We start from the raw sequence: 25,180 nt of genomic DNA, 5'->3' as shown, positions 1-25,180 counted from the left end.
AGAAATGCATGAAAAAAAAAGCCTACCTCTCAAGAAAAAAAAAAAAGACATACATTTTTTTTCTCAAAGATTTCATTAGTTTTCTATTTTTTCTTTCCATCGTTAAGTTCTCCAACTACTCAACATTTTTTCTTTCGCTATTCTTTGCTATTCTACTTTTTTTTAAAAATCAACAAGTTTATTTTTTTAAAAAAAGACCCCAGGGTTCGATGCCGTGTGTCTCTAGCATGGTAGGTAGACTATCTTGTTCATGAACAAATGTCAACACTCAGCCTGAATGTCACATGTCTAGCAGTGGATGGCATATTCTATCTCCTTCTCTTTCTATATTGTGGGATGTAGAAGGCCATCCGTTGGTAGCGACCCCCCACATACACCTAGTCTCATTTAGAGTGGTGGAAAAAATTAATGAGAGAGGTGGGACCTATGTTCTAGGCTCAAAAATCAATGAGCATGGACAGAGCATCCACCTAGAGGGGAAGAAATAACTATAGATCCTGACCAGTATGGTATACGTCCACCAACCTTAATTATATAATTGCAGCCATGTTATTTACCTTAAACGGAGGCTAAATGTACCATTTTATTACTGAGGTGTTGACCTCCACATCTCTCCTTGGATTGATGATGGTAAGTCTAAGCCGTATGTGCTGTATAAACTAAGTCCCAACCTTTGACATTTGTAGCTCCCCTCTTATCCTATATAGGCCCTTGTTGTATAGGTATGGCAGTCTATGCACCTTACTATATGGTTATTTGTAAGCATTCACTCACCATGCCCTCCCACACCCCTTTCCGTCTCACCTACATCCCATCCGAGTCTTGTTGGTGAACCCAAGTCCGACATGTATATAAAAAAAAGAAAAGAAAAACTTTAATGATGACCCACCACCGCGCCATCCTCTATTCTTCGCATACGGACCCATGCTCCTCTCTTGCACACCCGCATCGCCTCTAAAATTCTATCAACGAAGGGATGGAGGATATGTGTATTTATAAAAAGGGTCAGTCGTTGATGTTTGTCCACTACCATAGCAACCTCTGTCTGCACAATCATGATCCATCACCACACCATCCTATGATCTGCTAGCACTCCTCACCTACCAAGGAAGGGGATAGTGTATAGATGTCTTACTTGTTATATACAAAAAATGGTATTTGATGTTATCAACTATATATTATTTTTTAACGCTGTTGATTGTTTTCTTTTTATTCTTTTCTTCACCATGCCAAGCACTGCCAAATCACCGTATGTATCATGTCAGACTTCTGCACAACAGTAGCTCTTGTACAACTATCGCCGCATGTGTGCCAACGGGAATAATAGTTAGGAAGCATGGGAAGAGACTTTTCGGTAGAAGGCACAAGAATAGGCTAGTCGATAAATGTGACCCTTCGGTTATATGATATTTGTCATATGCAGAAGTCCTTTGTACTGCCCTATAGGATAGATATCTATCTTTTTCTTCCAACATCTTTTACTTTTTATTTTTTTTTTTAGGATGATATTTTTTTTCCAACATCAACTATCAATCCAATAAAATATACAATTTTATCATGGTCATAGACAATTGAAAAAAAAAAAAAAAGAGAACATGATGAACTAATAAAAGCCAAAGCAACAAATCAAGACATTCTTACATATTGATCCTTGAAAAATGAATCATAAGTATTTTTTTGAAAAAGCCAACAATCCTAATAGGTGCTTTCTTGCAAAAAAGTTATGGATAAAAAGTAAAAATTTTCTATATTTTATCATAATTTGCAAATATCTCCCTCCCTCCCCCCGCATCTTCAATTTCAGTACTATTAACCCTACACTTTGTAGATTATTACAATGCCCCCTACCAATCTTTCAATTCGGAGAAAAACATGCCGTCGGTGCCATGCGGCATATTATTTGGAGTTAGATGACTGATATAGATTTATTAGATTATTTTAAAATAGAATAGAATCTGATATGGATTTAAAATAGTCTAATGACTAAAATATCCAATCTCCAACATTAATTTCATCTCTTTCTCCGATCTTTCTTCTTATGATGGCCGTATAATCGCCGCCGCCGACCCTCCAACCACTGCTAGTGAAGGCAAGAGAGAATAAGAAAAATAAGATGAAGAGAGAAGAAGGAAGAGGATGGGGGTGACAGTGCCAGGGGGATGGAGGACTTTTTTGCTAAAAGAAAGAAGCTTTTCTTTTCATACTAAAAACCTTAGATTTACAAAGCTCTAAAAATATAAAATATTTAATTAAGTTGATCAGAACAGATTAACATCATGAAGAAAAAAATGGTTTTGTTCATAACTAAATGAAGCAAAATGAGAGTGAAGCTCTAAAAAGATGGGGTGCTACAAAGTGGAGAATATAGGAGTGGCGAGAATATGATACGAATCTCTTTTTTCAATAGTTTTTGAGTTTCTGATTTTGAGTTGGAAAATGCTATTAGAGATTGGTCTGATTCATGCATTGTTTTGATCTCTTCCTTATTGGATCTCAAATATGGATGCTCTGTTTTCTTTTTACTTCTGAATGTTTCTTAAGCATCTCCTATAATCACCTCATCATGTGCATATTCTCCCTAATAAATCTAGTAAAAAAAGGAATATAATATGAAAGGAGTAGGAGACGAATGAGAAATAGAGAGAGGCTCTTATTATTTTCCCTCCCAATCTCTATTTGAGAAGAAAGTGATAGATAAAATAACAAAAAAAGGAAAAGTTGAGTGCTTCAGAGATAGATATAGAGAGAGAGAGGAGGGGCGAGGGCTAGAGAGGTGAGAACATATTGAGCATCGAAAAAATTCTAAATAGAAACTAAGAGAGCCAAAACCAATAATATAAAAGAGAGGGAGCCAAAATAAAATTAAGAATCCGCCTCATTGCCTCCATCTACTTGACGCCATCTCCCCAATCCTCCTCTCTTCTTCTTTTTGTCTTATTTTCCCTCTCTCTTTCTTTTCTTAGCCGATGGTGGTTGGGGGGTTGCCAAGGAAGGTTGTACGGCCGTCATAGAGAAGAGTTAGAAAAAGGATGAAGTTAAGCTTGGAGCTTAGGTATTTTAGTCGTTAAACTATTTTAAATATATATCAGATTTTATTTTATTTTAAAATAATTCAATCGAACCACATTAGCCATCTAACTTTAAATAATGTCATATGGTATCGGCAGCATGTTTTTCCTAAATTGGAAGGTCAATGGAGGATGTTGTAATAATTTGCAAAGTATAGAGTTGATATTACTAGAATCAAAGATGCATAGGCACATTTGTAAATTAGGATAAAATGCAGAATTTTTTTTAGCTTTTATCCAAAGTTTTCTTTCAGGAAAGCTTTTTTTTTTTTTTTTGATAAAATTCTTTCTGGAAAGCTTGGTAAGGAGATTTCTCGAAGGTTTTTGTCCAAAAGTGCAGGGTCTTACAGACTCATCTGATCAAAGAGCTTCCTTGCATATTCTGAACCTCCAACTTCGGCGTATGCTGAGATCTTGGCCGTCCATGAAACAACATCATTGTCCACCATCTGATAAAACATTGATCACGCATCTACAGTGTCACCGTTCATCACGTAACCCGAAATCATCACATTCCAGGAAATAGTATTCCTGATTGCCATCCGATCAAAGAGAAATCGTGCTGAGGCCATGTCTCCAGCTCTAGAAAGACCACTAGTAACAATATTCCAAGATATAGTCTTCCTTTCCGGCATCAACTCAAATAGAGCCATTGCCTGCGCTCACCACATGCCATGTACGCGCCAATCGTATTACTGCAGGAAACCACATCTATTTGAGGCATAGCATCGAAAATTTGACGGGCCAAGGTCACCAACCACTACATTTGGAGGACACATCGAAAAAGGGCATTTTGAACTAAGATATCTAGCCCAAATACAATCTGTGCATGGATCCCTCTGACCCACTCCAAATACCCCAAGGACTCGCAGGCTTTGAGGATATTGTGTAAAGTTCCCAAAGCCCTCATCTTACTGCAAGTTGAGAAGGCTTCATTTCGATATCTTTTGTTAATGAAGCATTTGATCAGGGTTGTGAAGATCACAACATGTGGAGTTTTGAATGGCAAGGTCAGGACAGTGGAAGGCCAAAGAGAGAACCATCAGCTTGGGATGATGATGATTACTTCCTCCTAGTAGTAGCCCATGGACTCAGATTTGGAGAAGGGTTTGTTTTAATTCCATCACAGTTATGTCTTTTTGAAGGACTCCAGTCTTCTTCTGCTCCATTTTCAGTATTTTGACAAAAAATTCCTCCTACAAGCCTATTTGACCGTTACTCATCTAGCAGGAGCTTTTTCGTAATTTTATTATCTGGCAAGGGTATTTTAGTAATGGTACCACCTCCTTTGGCTCTTTGAGACCCGGTGACTAGCGGTGCATAAGGAGAGCAGCAGTAGAGCTTCACTATAATACCCTCAACTGTGGTCAGTACCACCAAAATGCCACCGAAGATAGCTCTTTTGAGGCAGCTTCATGCCTTGCATGTAACCAGTGGAATCCAGGGGCCCTTGAAATGGATTAGACTCATCAAAGACTACCTTTCTCATGGCTTTGCAGAGGAAGCTCTCCTAATATACACCCAAAACCTCCCTGATAGAATCCGCCAACCCATACTACCATTGGTTCTCAAAGTTTGTGCCTCCCACTCCCTCCTTTCACTTGGCCAATCGTTGCATGCAGACTGTATCAAAGTTGGGATGGTTCATGATCTATTGGTGGGCACCACATTTGTCTCCATGTATTGTAAATGTCATCGGCCGGCCGTTGCTCGTAAGTTCTTCGATGAAATGCCTGAGAGGAATGTGGTGACATGCAATGCCCTGATTGGAGGTTACTGCGTGCATGGTGACATGGAGTTGGCTTCAATTCTCTTTGACCGGATGCTTTCGCGGACCCCTGTGACTTGGGCATTGATGATTGAAGGGTTTGCTAAGGTGGGAGATACTGTGGCTGCGAGGGGGTTGTTCGACAGGGCCCCAGCCGGGATGCGAACCGTGGTGACATGGACTGTTATGGTCCATGGTTATACTGTAAATGGTGAAATGGAAGCTGCAAGGGAATTGTTTGACCGCATGCCATTTCGGAATTTATTCGTGTGGTCTTCCATGATCACTGGGTATTTCAAGAAGGGTGATGCTGAGGAGGCTGGAGCAATTTTCAGCCAAATGCCGGTCCGGAACTTGGTGAACTGGAATGCATTGATAGCTGGGTACACACAAATTGGATGTAGTGAGGAGGCTTTAGAAGCTTTTAGGCAAATGCAGGAGCATGGCTTCGAACCTGATGAGTTTACAATAGCGAGTGTTTTATCAGCTTGTTCACAACTGGGTTCACTAGATTGTGGCAAGAAAATCCATGAGTTGATCAATCGCAAAAAAATTAAGACAAATCATTTTGTTTTAAATGGTTTGGTCGACATGTATGCAAAATGTGGTGATCTTGAAAGAGCAAGAAAAATCTTTGATGGGATGAGAAGAAAGAACAGTGTATGTTGGAATTCAATGATCTCAGGCCTTGCTAGTCATGGTCGGAGTGAAGAGGCCCTCAACCTGTTTGCTCAAATGGAAGAGTTGGAAGAGACACCTAATGAGATAACCTTTCTTGTGATCCTTTCAGCCTGCACGCATGGAGGATTTGTTAAAGAAGGATTAGAAATTTTTGAGAAGATGGACAAATATGGATTGGTTGCAGGTGTGGAACACTACGGATGCTTGGTCGATCTATTGGGCCGAGCAGGAAGGCTAGCTGAAGCCTATGATGTGATCAAGAAGATGCCGATGAAACCAAATGAGGTGGTGTGGGGAGCCCTGCTAGGAGCCTGTAAAGTACATATGGATATGGAGATTGCGGACAAAGTGGTGCATGAGATTGGAACCTTGAATTCTGGTGCTGGATCCATTAATGATGCACAGTATGTGGTGCTATCGAATATTTATGCTGCTTCAGAAAAATGGAAAGAAGCAGAGAGGATAAGGAGCAGAATGGTGGAAAATGGAATACAAAAAATGCCTGGTTGCAGTTCGATCATGGTAGGTAACACAGACTATCAGTTCCATGCTGGCGCTATTTCAGTCTCAAGCACATATGCTATGTGGAGCCTAAGGTTATAGATTTTTAAGTAGTAGGATCATGAGAATTGGTGGACACTGGCATTGTTGGATGTTTCCAAACTCAAACAGGTTACCGAAAAATTATTCAAGTTGCACAACAAAAGTTTGCTTGGAGAACTTAAGTAGATTTTATTCAGTGCCGAGCTTAGGATATGAGCTGAAACAAGGAAGAAGTATGGGCTCTTCCTTAGACATATTTTGATAGTGGATCACTGGATAAACCCGGATATCAAGCAATGGGCTGAGATAAGATGAAAACATGTGATATTGTTTACACTCAATGAGCAAATAGAGTAATGACACTGATAAGGATGTAAAGATATACTAATTCCTGTTCAAGATTGAAGCATAGTAACACAAGGTTGTTTACAAAAAGGAATCTGTGACATGTAACCAAGCACAGATTCCAGTCAACAAGAGGAAGTCGTCAAAAATTTGGCCATGATGCATCACATTCAAGGAGATTGTGAAGTCTTTTTTTTGATACTGGCACTTTGGAAAGTCATTCAAAATAGCATGTTAATTATTGTAATTTTCCTTCTTTTTTGGTATACTGCAGTTGGTGTTAATTTCGGTCATATCATGCGAACAAATGGGAGGGTCTATGAGAACTATTTTCAGAACTCTGCCCACCCCCTTCTCCCTCCATCAGTCGCTTTATCTTCAAGAAACATTCATTAATTTATCCTCCATAATAAGATCTTCTGTTTTCATATTTATGCCATAATTGTTTACTACATGAAACATATGATGATGGCATTACCGCAATAGAACATTTTAAAAATTCTGTTTTATATATATATATCAAGTGATAGGAGTGGCTTAATGCGAGAAGTGAGAGGATATAATAATAACTCTTAGATTTACATTAATGGTTCCAATGAGCGTTACATGCGCTCACACGCGGGTGTTAAAAAAATTAAAAAAAGAAGGAATAGATAAATTCTAGGAGTATTTGAACAGTTTGGATAATCGTGTTCTTATCTGAATCGTTGATATGGATCCAAGGGCTATTATTATGTCTTTTCACCTCTCACATTAAGTCTCTCCTCTCACTTAATACGCTTCATATATATATATATATATATATATATATATATATATATATATCATTAGTCAAAATGTAACGTTTTCACAATCAATCACTCTTATTATTCTCTTACGTCTTAAGCCACCATATCAACAATTTATTTTACCCTTTCTTATCACCCATTCATCATTGCTTTAGGGTTGTGCAAAAATCCTATATTCTTTTTATTTTTAACAAGGCCTATATCTAAGGCTGGCAATTTTCGATATGATCCATTGATATGGATATGACACAATATGTACTTCGATGGATTTGAGTTTGGAATAAATAGGATTGGATCATAAATGGATTGATCCATTTATGACACGATAAATTCGTATTTTAAATGGATTGACCCACGTAATCCATTTTGACCCATTTAACTAAATGTGTTAAACTAGGTTAACGAGTTACACGACACGTTTAAACATATTTAACATATTTATTTTAAAATTATTTAAAGGCAAATGAGGAAAATCAAAAAATTATAATCGTAACCTAAAACAAACAATGATAGAATTCAGAGCTGTAAATTAGTATAGCAAATAACTAAAAATTATTTTTATATTATTTTAATCTTTTGACTAAATTTTTATTATTTTAGTTAAATTTTATAAATAAGTTAAATAGTTAAACGGGTCATTAGATGGGTTGTGTATCCGTTTGACCCGCCAACATGATTATTAATTGTGTCAAACGGAATGTATCATGTCAATCCATGTATATTCATGTCGTATTTATATTTCACAGATTGATCCATTTAATTAAATGGACCATATTCAAATTGAGCTAATTTGTGTTATACTCTCAGATTGATATGACCCATTTATGACCTGAAAACATAAACTGGGAGCCCTACCTATATCCTCTTATTAACATCCTAGAATTTAACAATATCATTAATAACATAACATCATATGATTGTTAGGCATTAAAAAAAATAATGATTGTAATGATTGTTATTAACCATTAACTATAAAAATAATGATCGATAATGAAAAATCAAAGCAAATATTTGTTGAAATCACTATTCACTAATAAAATATTAATTTTAGCCATTGATGGAATAAAATTTATTTTTATTTAAAAGTTAAATGAAAAATATTATATTTAATGGTGCTATGAATGTTATATAGTGGTCGATTTTTGTTGTGCAATGGCCTTAGAAATTTTACTATCTGAAGATAAGCTAAGACAATTTATTTTAAAAAAATAAAAAAGCTAGTACCATATGATTAACCAATAGGTACATTTATAATTTAATGAGCTAATGGAGTAAAAATGGAACTTCTATTAAGTATGATAATTAAAGATGCAAGAAAATAATAAAAAATAGATAATTGCATAAAAGCGACATTTTGACCGTTCTTTATATATTTTTCTAAATACTTATTACATGATATACAAATGGTGAGCTGTGCATAAAAATCAACTTAATTATTGGTTGTTCAAACAAAAATCAAATTTATTTTTTTTATTTTTTTAGAACAATATATATTTAAGGATTCCTTAAGATTTTTAACCCTAGATCTAAGTACGAGAGGGTTGGCAGTCTAAATAAATTTGCATTGAATATTTAAACTATATACGTCTAGTATTCGATCAATGTATATGGAGCATCTTATATTTGAATATCATCCACCTGATACTTATACACAAGGGCAAAATCATTCACTTACCTCTAGACTTATATCATTTGACAAAAGAGATAAAACCAACCTTTTCTTACAAAAATCAATAATTGGGCGGCTTTTTTCTTGCAAATTCATTATATGGAGATGGAATTGAATAAAAACTTATCTTTCACTCTAGAAAAAAAAAGTAGTATATACTTTTTGAGGCATAATTCCAAATAATTCATGAAGATTATATGACCTATTTCATATATTAGCTTAAACATAATTTTATTTGGAAAATGTATAGTATTAATAATGTATGTTATTCTACACTAAGGTTGCATTTTGAATCTTGGAAATCTTTGTTCCCTTTATTTTTCCAACTTGGCTTCTCCATTTCCAAATGTATATTTGTTCATAGAATTAATTTCTCTAGTTTAGTATGTTCACTAGTATATTTAGGCTCAATTGCTTTGTTGTTGTTCATAATAAAATTGAAAACTTAGATTTCAAAACTTTATCATGTCTTTTGCTAGTAACTCTGGGGAACTATGATGGCTCATAAATAAGCTAGGTCATTCCAATGCCAAATATTAGAAAGGTGTAATTTTGTACTACATGGTACCACTAAAAAAGAATCCACTATATATATAGCAAATACATAAAAATGGTACATACAAAAATGCATACATTGGGACATTCAATAAAATATTGAAAGTATTTTATTTTTTAAAAATATCTTTTAAAAGATTTTGGAATAGATTTTTCCCTGTCTTTTTAGATAGTGAAAATAATATTAAATTTTGACTATGTTATCCTCTTTTTTCCAACCCAATTTCAAAGCACCCCATTTTTTCTTTATAAAAAATTAATTAGCATCTGTTTCTCAGTTATCATGATAAAATCCTTATTATTCAACAACTGACCAATTTGGCTTATCAATATTTATTTGATGATGATGATAATGATGATGATTTTAAGCCCATTTTTTGCTTTCATATGCCTCATTACAACTACAAGCATTAGTAATTTTGCATTTAAACTCTTTTTTTGCCCTTTCTGCTCACTCAAACCCACGTCTAATTCATGACTTCACAATCAGGGAAGTCATGAACCAGAACTGAGACCTAAATCCTACCAAGACAAAATCAATGGTGAAAATGTTATACAGAAGATCCATACCATTGTTATCATCTACATCATAAAATTACAGTAAAATCTAAAATCATGTATTTTGGAGGTCATATACTCATCCATCAAATGGTTCAAAAAAATTTATTTTAATTGGTTTAATGTTGATGTTTTGTATGCTTTCTGTTTTAGAATCATCTGGATCTATTGAATTTGGGTTTCTATATGTTTTATAACATCCAAATCATCATCGATAGTCTAGCTTGGGACACTAATTTAATATCGCCATGATTTTTTGTGCTCATTTGATGCATGAGTAGGAAGTCTCAAGACACGTGATTTTTGCTTTCTTAAAATTTTGTTACAAAGATCATAATCAATAATACTGATTCTCAATTTGAAATGTTCATCATCAATTTTGTGTTTGTAGGATCGTGGTCTTGATCCTTTCAAAAGAGTAGATTATCACTATATGTGTGGATATACACATACATACATATATGCATGCATGCATGTGCATATATGTACTTGAGCATATGTATCTGTATAAGCATATCTAAATGTACGTGTATAGAAGTGAAAGTGGATGTCAATTTTATTTTGTACAGCATCAATAACCATATTTCTTGGTCCTTCAAATTTTACAAATGCTATAGAAGAGGAAAAAGAAGTAGTGCATATTTCTGGTAATAATGAGGGTGTAAATGGAGGGGATTAACTTGTTTCTAAGTTGAATTCAGTGCAAAATTAATCTAGTTTAACTCAAATCAAAGTTATTTGGATAAATCTTAGATTCAAAATCATGACTGTTTTTGAATAGTTATTGTTAAGGTAATTATTTACTCAACTTGACTCAAAATTTTGATGGATTGATAAAATTAATATTAAATCAAATCCAACCTAATTTGAATGGAATTAAATTAGGTTTGGGTTGAATCTTTTGGAAGAGATCTTTTGAAGATAGTGCATTAACGAATCTTGTAACATTACTTCAAATAGGGAAGGTTGACGGTGGGCGAAGAAGAAAAGGCTTTCGGCTAGGAAAAAGAATGAGACGAAAAAATACATCTATTTTTTTTGAAGATCAAAATATTTAGAATCGAAAAAGAGTAAACACCATCGATCATCTGCACTGGCCAAATTGGACTTTGAAGATCAAAATATTTAGAATCGAAAAATTGGACTTTGAAGATCAAAATATTTAGAATCGAAAAAGAGTAAACACCATCTGCACTGACCAAATTGGACTCGGATTGAGGAGTACAAGCAAACAAAGACTTTTGGGTTTATGGTAACATATTTTTGATGAATATATGATTTGTGTATGACAAAAGTAATTTTGCCCCCATGCAGGATCGAACTACAGACCTTCAGTTTACAAGACTGACGCTCTACCACTGAGCTATAGGGGCCCTGGCAGTGAATGTCAGCAGCTTTCCAATTATAAAGTAAAATAAACGTATTGCCACGCACTCATGAAGAACAACCAGCATCTTAATTAATCCAGTGAATAAACTACTTATATTATGGCTACTCACATAAGGCTGATGGCTGACGTCCAAGAAGGGAACTCAGAAAGCAAGACAAAATGGCATGATTCGTAGCTCATAAAGCTAGGCATCTAACTCAAAATGTGAAATTAATCAACCGTGGGCCACATAAAATCTGTGATTTACAAGGCAAAATTTTCATTGACATGTGGATTTGGGATTGTTTTAAAAAAATTGGTCATAATCTAAAATCCAAATCAGATCTAGTCTTGTAATTTTTTAACTTGACCCTACCATGCCCATCCATCATTCGAATCTAATTTGGATCAACAAAATAGACCTAATGGGACCCAAATCCAGTTTGACCCAACTTAAAAAACTGGAATCATCTAAACCTCTGGCTCCTTCACGATAAATATCTTTCCTAATTAATCGAATGAACTCTTATTATTTTTAATTCACTTATACTCAAATATTCTCATATTAGTGGTCTTAAATATATACATATATTGATTGACTAAAGTTGACTTGAAACTTTTGATGGATTCATAAAATCAATATTAAATCTAATTTGATCCAAGTTGAATGGAACTGGATTATATTGGAATTCAATTTTTGATCACATTCGAACATGGATTGAATTTTGACCGGGCCAATCCCTAATCCAACCTGACCCCCTTGCAATCCTAGTAATAAAGAAAAATTATTTAAATAAAAGATAATATAACAAAATTGTTTAAATGTATCAGGCTTGTCTGTAAAAAATTAAAAATACCAACGTCCTGGTGCTGACGCTCTGCCGCGAGCTGCGCCGTAAAGGAGGCACCTGCTTACCTGGTCATGGGGTAGCTGGAGTGGGTCCTAACGAAGGTTAACCTGCATTTTGATTAAACTAATAAATAAACTATTCATATTATGGCTACTCACGTAAAGCTGATAACTGACATCCAGAATGGGAACTCCAAAGATCAACATAAAGATGACATGATTCATAGCTTATTAAGCTGAGCGTGGAACTCAATGTGAAGTTACCTGACCACCGGCCGCATATAAAAATTTGTGGTCCGCAGGACCTGGTGATATAGCCACAAGCAGTTGAACTTGCGGACCTGGTGATATAGCCACAAGCAGTTGAACTTGTGATGGAACCGATGCCAAAGCCAGACAGAAGAAAAATCAGACTTTGTCTGTTTGGAGTCTTTTCGTCATAGTCGATTAATAGGCTTTTCTTTGGAGAACTAGTCCCAAACAAACGAATCGCATTAATCAATTTCCCAATATTGTGCATCTACAACTACAAAAATGCTCTATGTATATGTACAAGTTTCTAAACACCAATGAAATAACATAAAGAAACGAATATGACTTCACATCAACAGAATCATTCTCAACTCTGATATCTCATCAAGGCAAAGGTACTGGCGTTCTCCAATTTTGGAATTCGGCCAGGTCTCTGTTAACAATTTTCCCGTTGTGGAGCCAAAATGTTTCTGCAGACTGGTGAAATTGCCTCACCTTACTTTGCAGCTCCCACATGATTCCTACCATCGCAGAGCACGGCTCAGTTTCTGGGGCATAAACCCACAGGCATCTGACCTGTCTGCCGCGAGCTAACATACCCTCAATCACTTCATCTGACAAGGTAAAAACTCCAGTATTACAGACTGCAACAATGACTGCTGCAAGGAAAGTTGAAATTAAAAGAAACAGGTGAGCAAACTCACTTGGTATGCTTTCTAGGTACTCAAGGAGTTGAGTGCCTATCCGAGTAGACGGCCACTTGATGGATATCTGAGTGTAGTCAATCACATTCTGAAAAGGCAGCTCTATTTGATCTGATAAGATGACTGGGACACACTCCTTTTTCAAATTTCATTGCATTAGTAAGGGTTATTTATATGCTTGACCTATGCTCGTAGGACATGCATGATATGCTAAAATGTTCACACAAACATACAGGAGGGTGTCAACTAGTATAGTTGGTAAAATCTTTGGGGATTGCTATCAAGGCCCTGGTTCTGCCTCACCTGAATTTCAGCTGATATTTTCCCATCCTAGTTCTTGGAAAAAAATAAAATAAAATCACACAGGGAATTCATGGTGTTAGAAATACCACCAAGTCTTCCCAAAATAAATTCAAGCCAGCAGAACTGACACGGTATAAATGCATACTATGAGGAGAATGTGCTTATAAGAGCACCCCCTTCTTGCTTGGTAAGAACTCTCGTAGGGATGCAGGTGCACATGTAACTAGAGGCAGACACTAATTCATGAGTAAGAGTATTTTCATGCAGGATTTATTTTCCTGCAATTTTATAATCATGCATAAATTTAGAACTCTTGGGGGGATGCAGGTGCCCATGTAACTAGAGGTGGACACTCACTCATGAGAAGAATATTTTTATACAGGATTTATTCTCCTGCAATTTTATAATCATGCATAAATTTAGAACTCTTGTGGGGATGCAGGTGCACATGTAACTAGAGGTGGACACTCACTCATGAGAAGAATATTTTTATACAGGATTTACTCTCCTGCAATTTTATAATCATGCATAAATTTATGTTTGATATCAAAATTACAAATCCATGTGCTGGATGTATGCACATGTTGTAGCATCTACTGTGTAGAACACCAACTAGATAAAAGAAACAATTTTTAGATGTAGATATACAGTACCAGCAAATATTGTGTAGCAACAGTTGTGCTCAAAGATGCAAAAACACTAGGCATTTTGTGCACGTCTCCGTGTGTGTGCGCGAGTGAGTGAGAGAGAAGAAAAGGGAGGGGGGAGGGGAGAGAGAGACCACAAAGTAAGCTTCATAGAAGCGAAGCGTCCATGATGACTCGCCACGTGGAGCTAGGCAGAACTTGGCATTCCTCAAATGGTTGAAATACTCAGTTCTTCCCAATTTGTCAGGCCCAGTGAACTTCAACTCTGGAGATTCCAACTGTTCATGAAGTCAATATGCTGTATGGAGGTCTGAAGTAATTACATGAAAGAGAATCAAAACAAAACAGACCATGCGAAAATTGTGCTGAAGGAAGTACACAAACATCACAAAGAGAGAGAGAGAGAGAGAGAGAGAGAGAGAGAGAGAGAGATATTTTATGAATAAAATTTACAAAATCATACTACTTTATGAGCAACCACCAGGATACACCACTCCCAAAAGCTTGCAATATAATTCAAGCTATATTGGTTTTTCTTATTTAGTAGAGGCATGTACCAAGACATTGATGGCATTCATCTACTGGAAGTTGCAAGAGGACTTGAAAAACTCATAATAACACCAGAGGTAGCTCTAAATAGAAAAGATCGCTGATTAAGATACACATCCAACCCCAAATGATAGCCAATAAACATTCATAAATCCCATCCCAAATGGTTGGCATGTGAAGGATTCCTCAAAGTTGAAAGATCATGATTTTATGAGGAATGCTATATAAATATTAAATATTTGCACCTTGTTTCAATACTTTATTTAACCCACTAAATTTGTAAAACATATTCAGAAAACCATAATGTTCCTATGTTACTCTGCGAGCCAAGTAAAATCATATAAGTTCTCCTTTTTCCAAAAGGCTCCCTTAAATCTGAGCACTCTACCTATTCCTATAAAAGGTTCAGCTTGATAGTGTTGATGCCTGAAGAGTTTAGCATGTTCCACTTCTTTATAGCCACTTTTAGAAATCAACATCACTATTCCCTTTTCAAAATTCAACATCTGATAATTCTCAATAAACTGAGATGCAAAAACTGCTTCATATGGAAGTATGAAGCTTAGAATGTCTGACCAACAAAACCAGAACCCTTTCTTTCTAATTTCAAGCTCAAGAGCATTCCATCTTTTGGTTAGCAAATACCATATTCTATGCAGCATTTGAAGGCGGGAACTAACAAGTGGCCAATGGATAAACCAAGAACTTGATTAAAAGATAGTAGCTTGGAATAACATTCAGATAGTTCATCTGTAGCAAAATAACACAAATAATGGTTTGTGATAACATCTAGGAAGTCACTTCCTAATCCACAAATATTGTTAAAAATTGGCAGCCCAATTAATTTCACTATTTGACTTATAATTTGTGCCTCAGAAATGAACATAATTCTTTACAAATCTTGTCATCTTTCCTCTTTGTCAAAAGACTCACCCTTCCAAGTCCAGGACAATTTAGTAGCAGGAGCTTAAGCACTTTAATAAATAAGGTATGCTAACTTTCGTCCCAATGGTCTCACAAGTTTGTGGGTAGCCCACTTTCCAAATTGCCTGGAAAGGTGTTCAACACCAATCCAAACTGTTGACTTCAGTTAAGAGCTGATTTTCTTCAAACTATGCCATATCAAACTAGTATCAACTCATCCAAATGAATTAGATGGAAGGCTTTGCAGGTCAACTAATAACAGTATCACAAAAAGTTTATCACTGGAGCATCTTGCCTTGAATACCATTATGACTGTTAAACACAAGTTTTCTGACAATCTTGAAATAAGCTGTACAATTTTGTAGGTAGAATAAGGGTAATAAATTCACCAGAAAGCCATTTGTAAATGCCATGTTCTGAATTTGTGCACTCCATATGCATAGCATTCTTATGTAGCCACATAAAGGAGTTGCTTTAAAAAATTAATGACCTTCAAAATTCCAGAACCTTGTTAATTGTTGTAGGACACATGCCTGTTTGTACATATTGGAATTAATTATTGAAAACATTTATGTGCACCTACCAGGGGAAAAAAGGTGATCTTTCTCCTTTCGATGAGATTAGTGAGGTACGTATGTAAATAATTAGTACCAGTGTACCCCCATAGCATAACTGCATAAAATGTCATTTCCTTATATCTTAGTTTTGTATACTTGTGGGATTACTTTGAATCAATAATTGCTCGTTTGAAAAATTGATGCATAAAGATTGGATTCAAAATGGAATGCCAACTCATGACATTGCTATTTCAACCAACCACTTTTAGGTTCCCGATACACAGAGTAATTGTAATTCTATTCAGCAAAGACAGAGGCCATTTAAAGCTGATATAGTTAATTTTTCCAGTAATACAGGCATGCATCCCCTATATAGGTCCATAAAGCTCTAATATTTGCTTTTGGGCACAGGATTTTCACATAAAAATTATCAGTTTTAATATTCACTTCCAAAGGGCACAAGTGTAGCTTATTTTAATCCATTTATTCATGAAAATGCCTGTTTCATCTGAAGTACAGATTTCCTTTACTATGGATTAATTATAATCATGAAAATTTAAGATATTCACAAGCCTTAAAGATTCATTGAATCAGCTAGAAGTATCTTCAGCCAGCATTGTTGTTACCTTGATTATATTTCCACTTTTTTTAATATATTTTTCCTGTTATCATAAATAACCACAACCAAGGATGAGTTGACATGAAAAAGCTTCACATGGAAGTAAATTTTATGCAAAAAGAAATGTCTTATGGTAATAAAAGGCTAACCTTATCAGGATATTGCTTAGCTAGCTCCCCCAATTGAAGACGACCAACCTTTCCCTGGGCACGTCCTAGAAAGTTTGCCAGATACTTCCTCTTGGACAGGGGTAATGGTTGGACAATTGTGGTCCCATGAAATGTAGTCATCCCACCATCAACATTCCCAGGGATAATGATATCTTTCCATGTATTAAAAGCACTTGTATCTCGCTTATCTGTACGGTCACCCTATGCAAACCCAGCACCAGTCTATAAATTGTAAGCAGCTTCAATAAACAACGAAACATCAGCACTGATATATAAGAATGCCAAACACAACAACAATCAAATTAATAATTCACACGACGTAAGTAACCGATACTACTTAATAACTCAAACAAAATTATGTAGAAAACCTTAAAACTATGCCCGTCATAGACTTCACCACCAAAAATTAGCATAAATCCTAGCTACTGCTGTAGTGTGTGAATGCACATGCACATCTAGGAAGCATGGATGCTTCAAATTGAATATCATGCTTGTTTCAAGTTCATATCGGATACCTATACTTCTTCGATACAGCGAGAAAATGTATCAGGTATTTATTTTAAGTATCCTTTTCCTAAAATCTAAAAGGTTCCTCATAATTCCTAGATACATGGGATATTTTGCAGATATATCCAGAGATGAGAAAAGATTTCTTTCTTTTTCCTTCTCCATTTCGGATGACTGCCGGCCTTTCAGTAATGGATGGCTGGCAAACAAGCAAAAACATACTATATATTATTGCATCAGATGCACATGAACATGCATACATATGGATAAGGACATATTCAAGAATTATGATTACAGAAGTGTTACATAAGGTAACAATAGGAGGTTTGGTATTGCTTAATGCATTCCTTGGAAGCAAGTATCACAACAATATGGAAGGCTGCCAAATTGACATAAAGGGTTTAAGGTAAGAAAAACATAGCCTTGTACATATAGTGTATCAATTTAAAGAATGAATAAAATAGATGCTTGTGCTTGGCCATGATTCATGTTATCTGCACTAGGAATATATAAAACTCAATCCTCAAATAATTAAATAAGAATCAAAGCATTAAACAAATGGAACAGTCATACATTTCCCTATTGTGGAAAAACGATAACAACTCCTAGAGTGTCCAAAATGTTACATTGTTTTAATACTTCTCTTACAGACATCTTTTTGAAACAAATCATGTGACTGACACTAATCACTAAGTTGTTCTAGTCAAGCACCAATATATCATGAATTAACTCTTCATTGCTTTTGGAAACAACAGTACTCCAAAGATGTTAATGGGAACAGATGAAGTTACTCGAACCACCACAATGTCAACACTTAACTATTCTCCCACAGATTTCTGAGTTCCATATGGAATGTCGACCTTACTCAATAAAAGAGTATTGAATTCCAGAATCTTCTAACCTTGCTTGGTACATAATATGATAAAGAGCTTATTCTACATATAAATGAAAATAAAAGGCTGATGTGGGTGAGCATTCTTTTCTAACTGATCTTTAGTCATGCAGAGTCACATCCCTGCATTTATTGTTAATCGTACCCCGTATATCAAACACCTTTTTTCCCAATCCAAAGGGGAGTTATAACAGACACATGATATGGTTGAAGAAAAGTTAGGCGATAACCCCAAGGAATTTATCAATAGAATTTGATAGTAGGATCAGTGCAATCGACATTGATTTTACCTACCCAAGCCTTGATGATGTGCCATCTAAAAGCAAGAGGTAACCAAATAAAAAACTAAACTCCCATTAATCAACCACCTAACATGAAAATGATATTGACTGCGCAACAAGACCAAGTGAACCTACTCCAACATAAAGCATCAACCATGCCTATGCAAAAAGTGGCAATTATTTGACAGATTAGTTGATAAGAAATATTCTAGAATTAGTTAAGCTAAATAATCATCTAACCTACCGATTAGTTAAGCGTCAATTTTCTATTTTCATTTACAAAAAATCGCCTTGACCAGGAACCAGACACAGATTTGAAGGATGGTAAATACAGTTATTTTCATACTTAGATAATTATATCTTGATCCATAAATCCAACCACATATAGGAATGTCTGTTGGTTGTGGTCAAAATACTGTCAAAACAATCAGTAATAATAACAGCAGTATTTTGAATCTAATTATGAGCAGAAGGAAAGCAAATACTGAAAGACAGCCATATAATATTGCACATGTTACCTCTGGAGTAAGAATGATGGATCGATTTAAAAATTTTTCCCAGGAGCGAAATAAGTGAGCACCAGAACCACTGCAAGTGTAAGTACATAGGTAGGGGCTATGAAGCAACTAAACAATAATTAAAACAAGAGGAATGGATTTTAAAAAATGATCAGATCAATAAATGTGGGGGTACCCATAATATGTTAAAAAGTATGGAAAGAATTAAGGGTATTCATAGCAGAATTGGAAAAGATGATACCTAGGGAAGACGAAGATGTGATCACGGCCACCTGAATAGCGGAAATATGGCATTTGGCTTAGAACCTGATGTCAAGTAGAACTAAGAACAAACCTTTAGAAATATTCAAAAGTAAAAATGTTATAACAAAATCAGAACAGAGGGACCATTCCCATGATTTGTTGAACTTCCGATGACTAAAAAAAGTATGTCTCATCAGATTGCTTGCCAGGCATATGGGGTCAGAATATAGAATATGGAAAATGCCACAACTTCACCCACATTTTACCTTCACATAGGTCTGGTTTATCTCTTTATCATTCAAACCACCGATGATTCGCACACATTTAACATAAGCTGGAACAAAGAATAAATCAGCCTCCTGCTTCTTCAATGTCTGGAATCTTGACTTGAGAAGTAACTGATGGATTTTGACCTAAGGTGGAAAAAATACAACAATAAACACATTAAAAAAAAAGAGAGAATGAATGATGTTGCCTCTAAATTAAGACAAACATCAGAAGCTTAATAATCACAGTAATGAAACATGAAAACTCGTATACATTTGGGATTGGCCCTCAAACTCCTTTTACGTTCCATGGAAAACATCAAGTCGGGTTCAGACTGGACCAGCTTTGTTTGTTAATTATTAAATGATCGATCCACCTGACTAGATCTCTAGTTGGTCTATGTCAAACTGCTCTACACTGAACTCGTTTCACTCTGTTTGTTGGCAAGATGAGGTCAACAAGAAACATGCCAGCATTTCCATGGGTTTGGTAAATGTTCAAATGTAGACATTAACTGACAGAATGGATTATTATTGTAAGCATATTTCAAGAAAATGCAGCATAATCGGTTTCAAAGAAAAAAGTGTACCGTTTGAATTAAACATCACAGACATGCAGCTTATGCACATTAAGCTTTATTTTTCTTATCTTCCCATCTTGAGATTCCAGAATACCTTGCCAAAACCAGCTTTTAACTTTCAGTGTCGCAGTGGCCAATTTCGGTCTGCCCAAATTTTGGCCAAAATCAAATGAAAATTTCATTGATGAAATGATACTTTCATTTCTATAAGACATATCAGAGAAACTCCAAGAAGATTTGATAATCATGCTATTATATGGCACCATTACCATATGGTACAATAAGAAACAGGGGTTGCTAAACTGTACCGAACTGGCTGGGTCAGGTTGTATCGAATTGGACTTGTCGGCTACCAAAATGGTTCATCACATCACTAGGTTTAACAACCTCCTGATTCATGTGATCATCTCTACCCCCTGAGTCTTGCGAAGCTTCCTCTGCTGTCCCTCCCCTCTCATTCTCTGATACTTCCATTCCTTCATCGCTTGCCGGTCTTGATTCCTTCACTGCCACCACCGTCTTCAAACCCTCGCTGCTGCTCTCCTCGCTTCTTCTTTGACTTCAATTTTTTGGAATGGGAAATTGGTACACTGACTTCAAACCCTTGCTGTGCTGTCAACAGTGGGAATGAAGGCACTACTTCTGGTTAGGCTGGAGGGTTTCAAAATGCTGACATCAATAAGGCCATCAATCACTTTCTCAAGTCCTGCAGCCATTGCAACCTCCAATCCCAAATTAAGGTTTGTCTTCTGATGTAGAGCCCAAACAGCTCTAATTTCTTCTCTCTCCAGCATAGGCAAGTCCCCCCTCTCTCTCTCCCTCCCTCTCTTCCTCTCCCCCTTCTCCCTCTCATTCTTCCTCTCCCCCCTCTCCCTCTCCCTCTCCTTCTCCGTGGTTCCGACATGGTACAGTTCAGTACAATATGGATCGGTACCATACCATATCGGTCGCTAGCCAGCATGCCTATTGATACCAATTCTTCCAACCTTGATAAGAAGTCCTTCCTACTATATAAAAACCATTTCTTTAGTGAAATTATAAGAACTTGACTCACTCCAAACCCATAAGTTACAAACCCATAGTACATGGTTTATGGCTGATCTAGTCAAGTACGGTTGGTAAACTAAGTCCAAAATGTACACCCATACTTGTTCCTCTAGAGGGTGTAATCGAGCCAAGGTTGACTGGGCTCCAGTATAACCAATTCAAGCCCAAAGTCTGAGATCAAGCTCAGCTTGTATATTATTTCATCAAGCCTAATTTCACACCAAGTTGAATGTATCCTATTGTGATTGGCTTAATAGCCTTAAATTGAGCCAAAGTCAGTTAAGCTTGTATCAATCTTGAAACAAGCTTGGTTCAAAGTTGGTTTGAGTTTCAACACAAGCTAGGTTAAAGTTAAAAAAAAGCCCAGTACAAGCTTGAATTATAGTTTAACCAAATAAGGCTTGACCCTCTCGCCTTATGTGCCCAAACAATAACATTAGATTAATTTCAACAATCAATTACATATTATAGCTTATACATGTTACATATTATACATCCAGTTTCATATTTGAGCCAAGCTTGAGCAGCATCGATCATTTGGCAACTGTATTTCCTATCAAAGTTAAATGATTAATAATGCAACATGAGAATTTTCAGATGTTAACATATGGCTCCGATCCATTTTTTTTTTTCCTGAACCTATCACTCCACCAATGAACCCCCAAACCAAATAGCCCCTCCCACCACCCCACCCTTGCATGTAGTCCTCATTTTCAACCTTTCTACACAAATTTAAGCTCCTATCATTGCAGGAATATGGAGTAACCATTTTCAAGCATAAAAAATGACCATACCATTATTACTATGGTGAATCAGCTAGTCATCATGTTATCCTCAAGATATCAAATAATAGTGTAGGTGTTGATATGGCATACAAATCAACCTCCCTATCATAAATGGACACGTGGCAAGCAACTTTATAAAGGTTTGAATTCTGGGCAATTACATATTTGCTATTAAGAGAATCCAGAAACAGAAGGGTATTATGACAGATTTAAATCCAAATAAAGAGAGGAGATGATGGCTCATAATGAGGGAATAATGTCTCATCCCTTGATTTCTACTTCTAACCATAACTGATCCTTATTCCACACTTATATAAACATGGCCAAGGGACCCTAAAAAAGACAGACTTTGAGAGGAAAAAACTCCCACAACTCAAAGCTCTCATGGTGAGAGGCTCATAAGCCCTCATCCATCATATTCTTCTCTCAGATCATCAAAAGTCCGAGGAGGCTGAGAAAACCGAAGAAGGCTGAGAAGGCCGAGAAGACTGAGGAAGTTGAGAAGGCCGAGAAAGTCAAGAAAATTGAGAAGGCCGAAAAGGTTGAGGAAGCTGAAAAGGCTGAAGAAGCCGAGGAAGGTTGAAAAGGACGAGGAAGCTGAAAAGACTGACAAGATCGAGAAAGATGAGAAAACCGAACAAATCTAATTCATCAGAAAATCGAGTAAGTCGACCTCGTCAGAAGATTAAGAAAGTCCGACATCATCAGAAGGTCGAGTAAGTCCACCTCATCAGAAGGTCGAGAAGGTCAAGCTATCAAAAGGCCGAGAAGGTCAAGCTATCAAAAGGCCAAGAAGGTCAAAATGAAAAGAAATAAGACCATCTAAACCACGCCAACCAGAATAGGATAATATTTTATACTATAATTCTTAATTATAATCTCATTATTTCTATTCTTTCAAAGCTCGATCCGACTTAAGTATTGGAGGGCCCGATCAGAGCCAATCCGATGAACTTTTTCGTCTTTTGGTGTGCAGATCTGCAACTTCAAGGTGGATTGTATTTCACCATTGTGGATCAAACAACGCCGTCCTGATGGTCCTAACCCAATCGGATTTTGGCAACAATAATTTGGCGCACCAAGGAGGAGGCTGACTCTTTAGCCCTCCATTTCACTTTTCTTGTGTCTTCTTATTATAGGAACGACATTCAATGTGAAGCAATGAAAGATCCATCCCAAACCACATTGAGCTACTATGAACTCAGAGCAATCCAATTGACACCGACCTCATTCAACCTGAAAGATCTCTACGAATCGCTCCTCATATCAAAAATGAGTTGAATTGAAGACCAAGTGAGCCAAACATCAGTAGCAAGGAGAATAGAAAATCAACTAAGGATCTAGATCCATCCAAGCAACTAAAGAAGATCAATTGAGATCACCCCAGCTTTGACTAGAATCTCCAAATCCTAACTACATAGATAATCAACTAGCTCCGACCGGGATGATTCGATTTGATCGGCTGAACACCGACCTAACAACAAGTATGAGCTACAGCTCGAAATGATTCGACTTGATTGGCTGAACACCGATCAAACGACAAGTATGAACTTCGGCTCGAAATGATTCGACTTGGTTGGCTGAACATCGATCTAACGATTAGTACGAGCTATGGCTTGAGATGATTCAACTCGGTCGGCTCAATACTGATCTAATGACAAGTACGAGCTCCGACTCAAGATGATTCCATTTGATTGGACGAGAACCGACCTAATGACAAATACGAGCTACGACTTCGAAATTCGACTTCATCGACTGAACACCGACCCAACGACAAGTACAAGTTATGGCTCGAGATGATTCGACTTGATCAATTGAGCATCGATCGAGCTTTGGCTTGGTATGATTCGATTTGGTTGGCTAAGCACCGATTTAATGAAAGGTATAGGCACGATCAAATTATTTCTAATAACACTCAATTTTTTAATCATAAACAAGGTCAATTGTAATCCAACTACTTCTTTCGCTTGAGCCAAAGAAAATGGCTCAGACTCGAACGTGAGGGGCATATGATATGACATATAAATCAACCTTCCTATCATGAATGGACACGTGACAAGTAATTTTATAAAGATTTGAATGCTGAGCAATTACATATTTGCTATTAAAAGAATCCAAAAATGGAAGGATATAATGGCAAATTTAAATCAAAATAAAAAGAGGAGATGATGGCTCGTAATGAGGGAATAATGTCTCATCCCTTGATTTCTAACTCCAACCATAACCGATCCTTGCTCTACACCTATATAAACATAGCCAAGGGATCCCGAAAAAGACAGACTTTGAGAGGGGAAGACCTTCACAACTCAATCTCTCATGGTGAGAGGCTCATAAGACCTCATCTATCATATTCTTCTCTTTTCTTAGTGCAAGTGCACAGGTCATCAGAAATCCGAGGAGGTTGAAAAGGCCAAGGAAGGCTGAGAAGGCCGAGGAGGCTGAGAAGGCCGAGGAGATCAAGAAAGCTGAGAAGACTGAAAAGACTGAAAAGCCCGAGAAAGGTTGAGAAAGCCGAGAAAGCTGAAAAGACTGACAAGATCGAGAAAGATGAAAAAACCGAACATATTTAATTCATCAAAAGGCCGAATAAGTCGACCTCATCAGAAGATTGAGAAAGTCCAACATCATCAGAAGGTTGAATAAGTCGATCTCATTAGAAGGCCAAGTAAGTCAATCTCATTAGAAGGTCAAGAAAGTCTGATCTCATTATAAGGCCGAATAAGTCGATCTCATTAGAAATCCGAAAAGATTAAGCTTATCAAAAAGTTGAGAATGCCAAAATGAAAAAAGATAAGGCCATCCAAACCAGGCCGACCAGAATAAGATAACATTTTATACTATAATTCTTTATTATAATCTCATTATTCTTGTTCTTCCAAAATCCGATCTGACTTAAGCATCGAAAGGCCTGGTCGAAGTCAATTCGTCAAGCTTGTTTGTCTTTTGGTGTACAGATCCGCAACTTTAAGGTAGATTGTATTTCACCATCGTAGATCAAACAATGCCCTCCTGATGGTTCTAGCCCGACCAGATTTTGGCAGCAACAGGTGTAATCCACAATATCCCCAAATCTCATCACTACGGTGTTCAATTTTTCTCTATTTGGCCCTCTCCAAACCCAAGCATTATGAGCCACACAAC

The 25,180-nt window shown here is 36.5% G+C and overlaps 2 protein-coding genes and 1 non-coding gene across 3 annotated transcripts; 1 reads left to right on the top strand and 2 right to left on the bottom strand.

The window, feature by feature from the left end:
- The first annotated feature begins 3,382 nt into the window (after positions 1-3,382).
- Positions 3,383-6,829, top strand: LOC140851272 (pentatricopeptide repeat-containing protein At3g21470-like). Its single transcript, XM_073242890.1, has one exon. It carries the CDS (start codon positions 4,450-4,452, stop codon positions 6,118-6,120), a length of 1,671 nt encoding a protein of 556 aa, XP_073098991.1. The 5' UTR covers positions 3,383-4,449; the 3' UTR covers positions 6,121-6,829.
- A 4,447-nt stretch (positions 6,830-11,276) lies between these two features.
- On the bottom strand, positions 11,277-11,348 carry TRNAT-UGU (transfer RNA threonine (anticodon UGU)). Its single transcript has one exon. It is a non-coding gene; the product is annotated as a tRNA-Thr (tRNA).
- Positions 11,349-12,665: 1,317 nt separating this feature from the next.
- On the bottom strand, positions 12,666-20,681 carry LOC105034222 (probable arabinosyltransferase ARAD1). Its single transcript, XM_073242763.1, has 8 exons — positions 20,595-20,681; positions 19,627-19,773; positions 19,359-19,423; positions 19,118-19,187; positions 16,899-17,120; positions 14,235-14,378; positions 13,151-13,286; positions 12,666-13,060 (listed from the first exon to the last, which is right to left on the bottom strand). Exons 1-8 carry the CDS (start codon positions 20,679-20,681, stop codon positions 12,831-12,833), a joined length of 1,101 nt encoding a protein of 366 aa, XP_073098864.1. The 3' UTR covers positions 12,666-12,830.
- Between the last annotated feature and the right edge of the window lie 4,499 nt (positions 20,682-25,180).

This window comes from Elaeis guineensis, chromosome 8, assembly GCF_000442705.2.
Source record: "Elaeis guineensis isolate ETL-2024a chromosome 8, EG11, whole genome shotgun sequence".
In the NCBI taxonomy this organism is placed as follows: domain Eukaryota; kingdom Viridiplantae; phylum Streptophyta; class Magnoliopsida; order Arecales; family Arecaceae; genus Elaeis; species Elaeis guineensis.
Note: the sequence above shows the minus strand (reverse complement) of the source record. Positions and strands in the feature narration are given on the sequence as shown.

What these genes read in the sequence shown, in the direction of transcription:
- LOC140851272 (XM_073242890.1), top strand. Translation starts at nt 4,450, where the DNA reads ATGCCACCGAAGATAGCTCTTTTGAGGCAGCTTCATGCCTTGCATGTA.
- LOC105034222 (XM_073242763.1), bottom strand. Translation starts at nt 20,681, where the DNA reads ATGGAAGTATCAGAGAATGAGAGGGGAGGGACAGCAGAGGAAGCTTCG. An exon ending in TAAACCAGACCTATGTGAAG is followed by an intron (nt 19,424 to 19,626) that starts GTAAAATGTGGG and finishes ACTTGACATCAG; the next exon opens with GTTCTAAGCCAAATGCCATA. An exon ending in GTACCTAGAAAGCATACCAA is followed by an intron (nt 13,061 to 13,150) that starts GTGAGTTTGCTC and finishes TTACCTTGTCAG; the next exon opens with ATGAAGTGATTGAGGGTATG.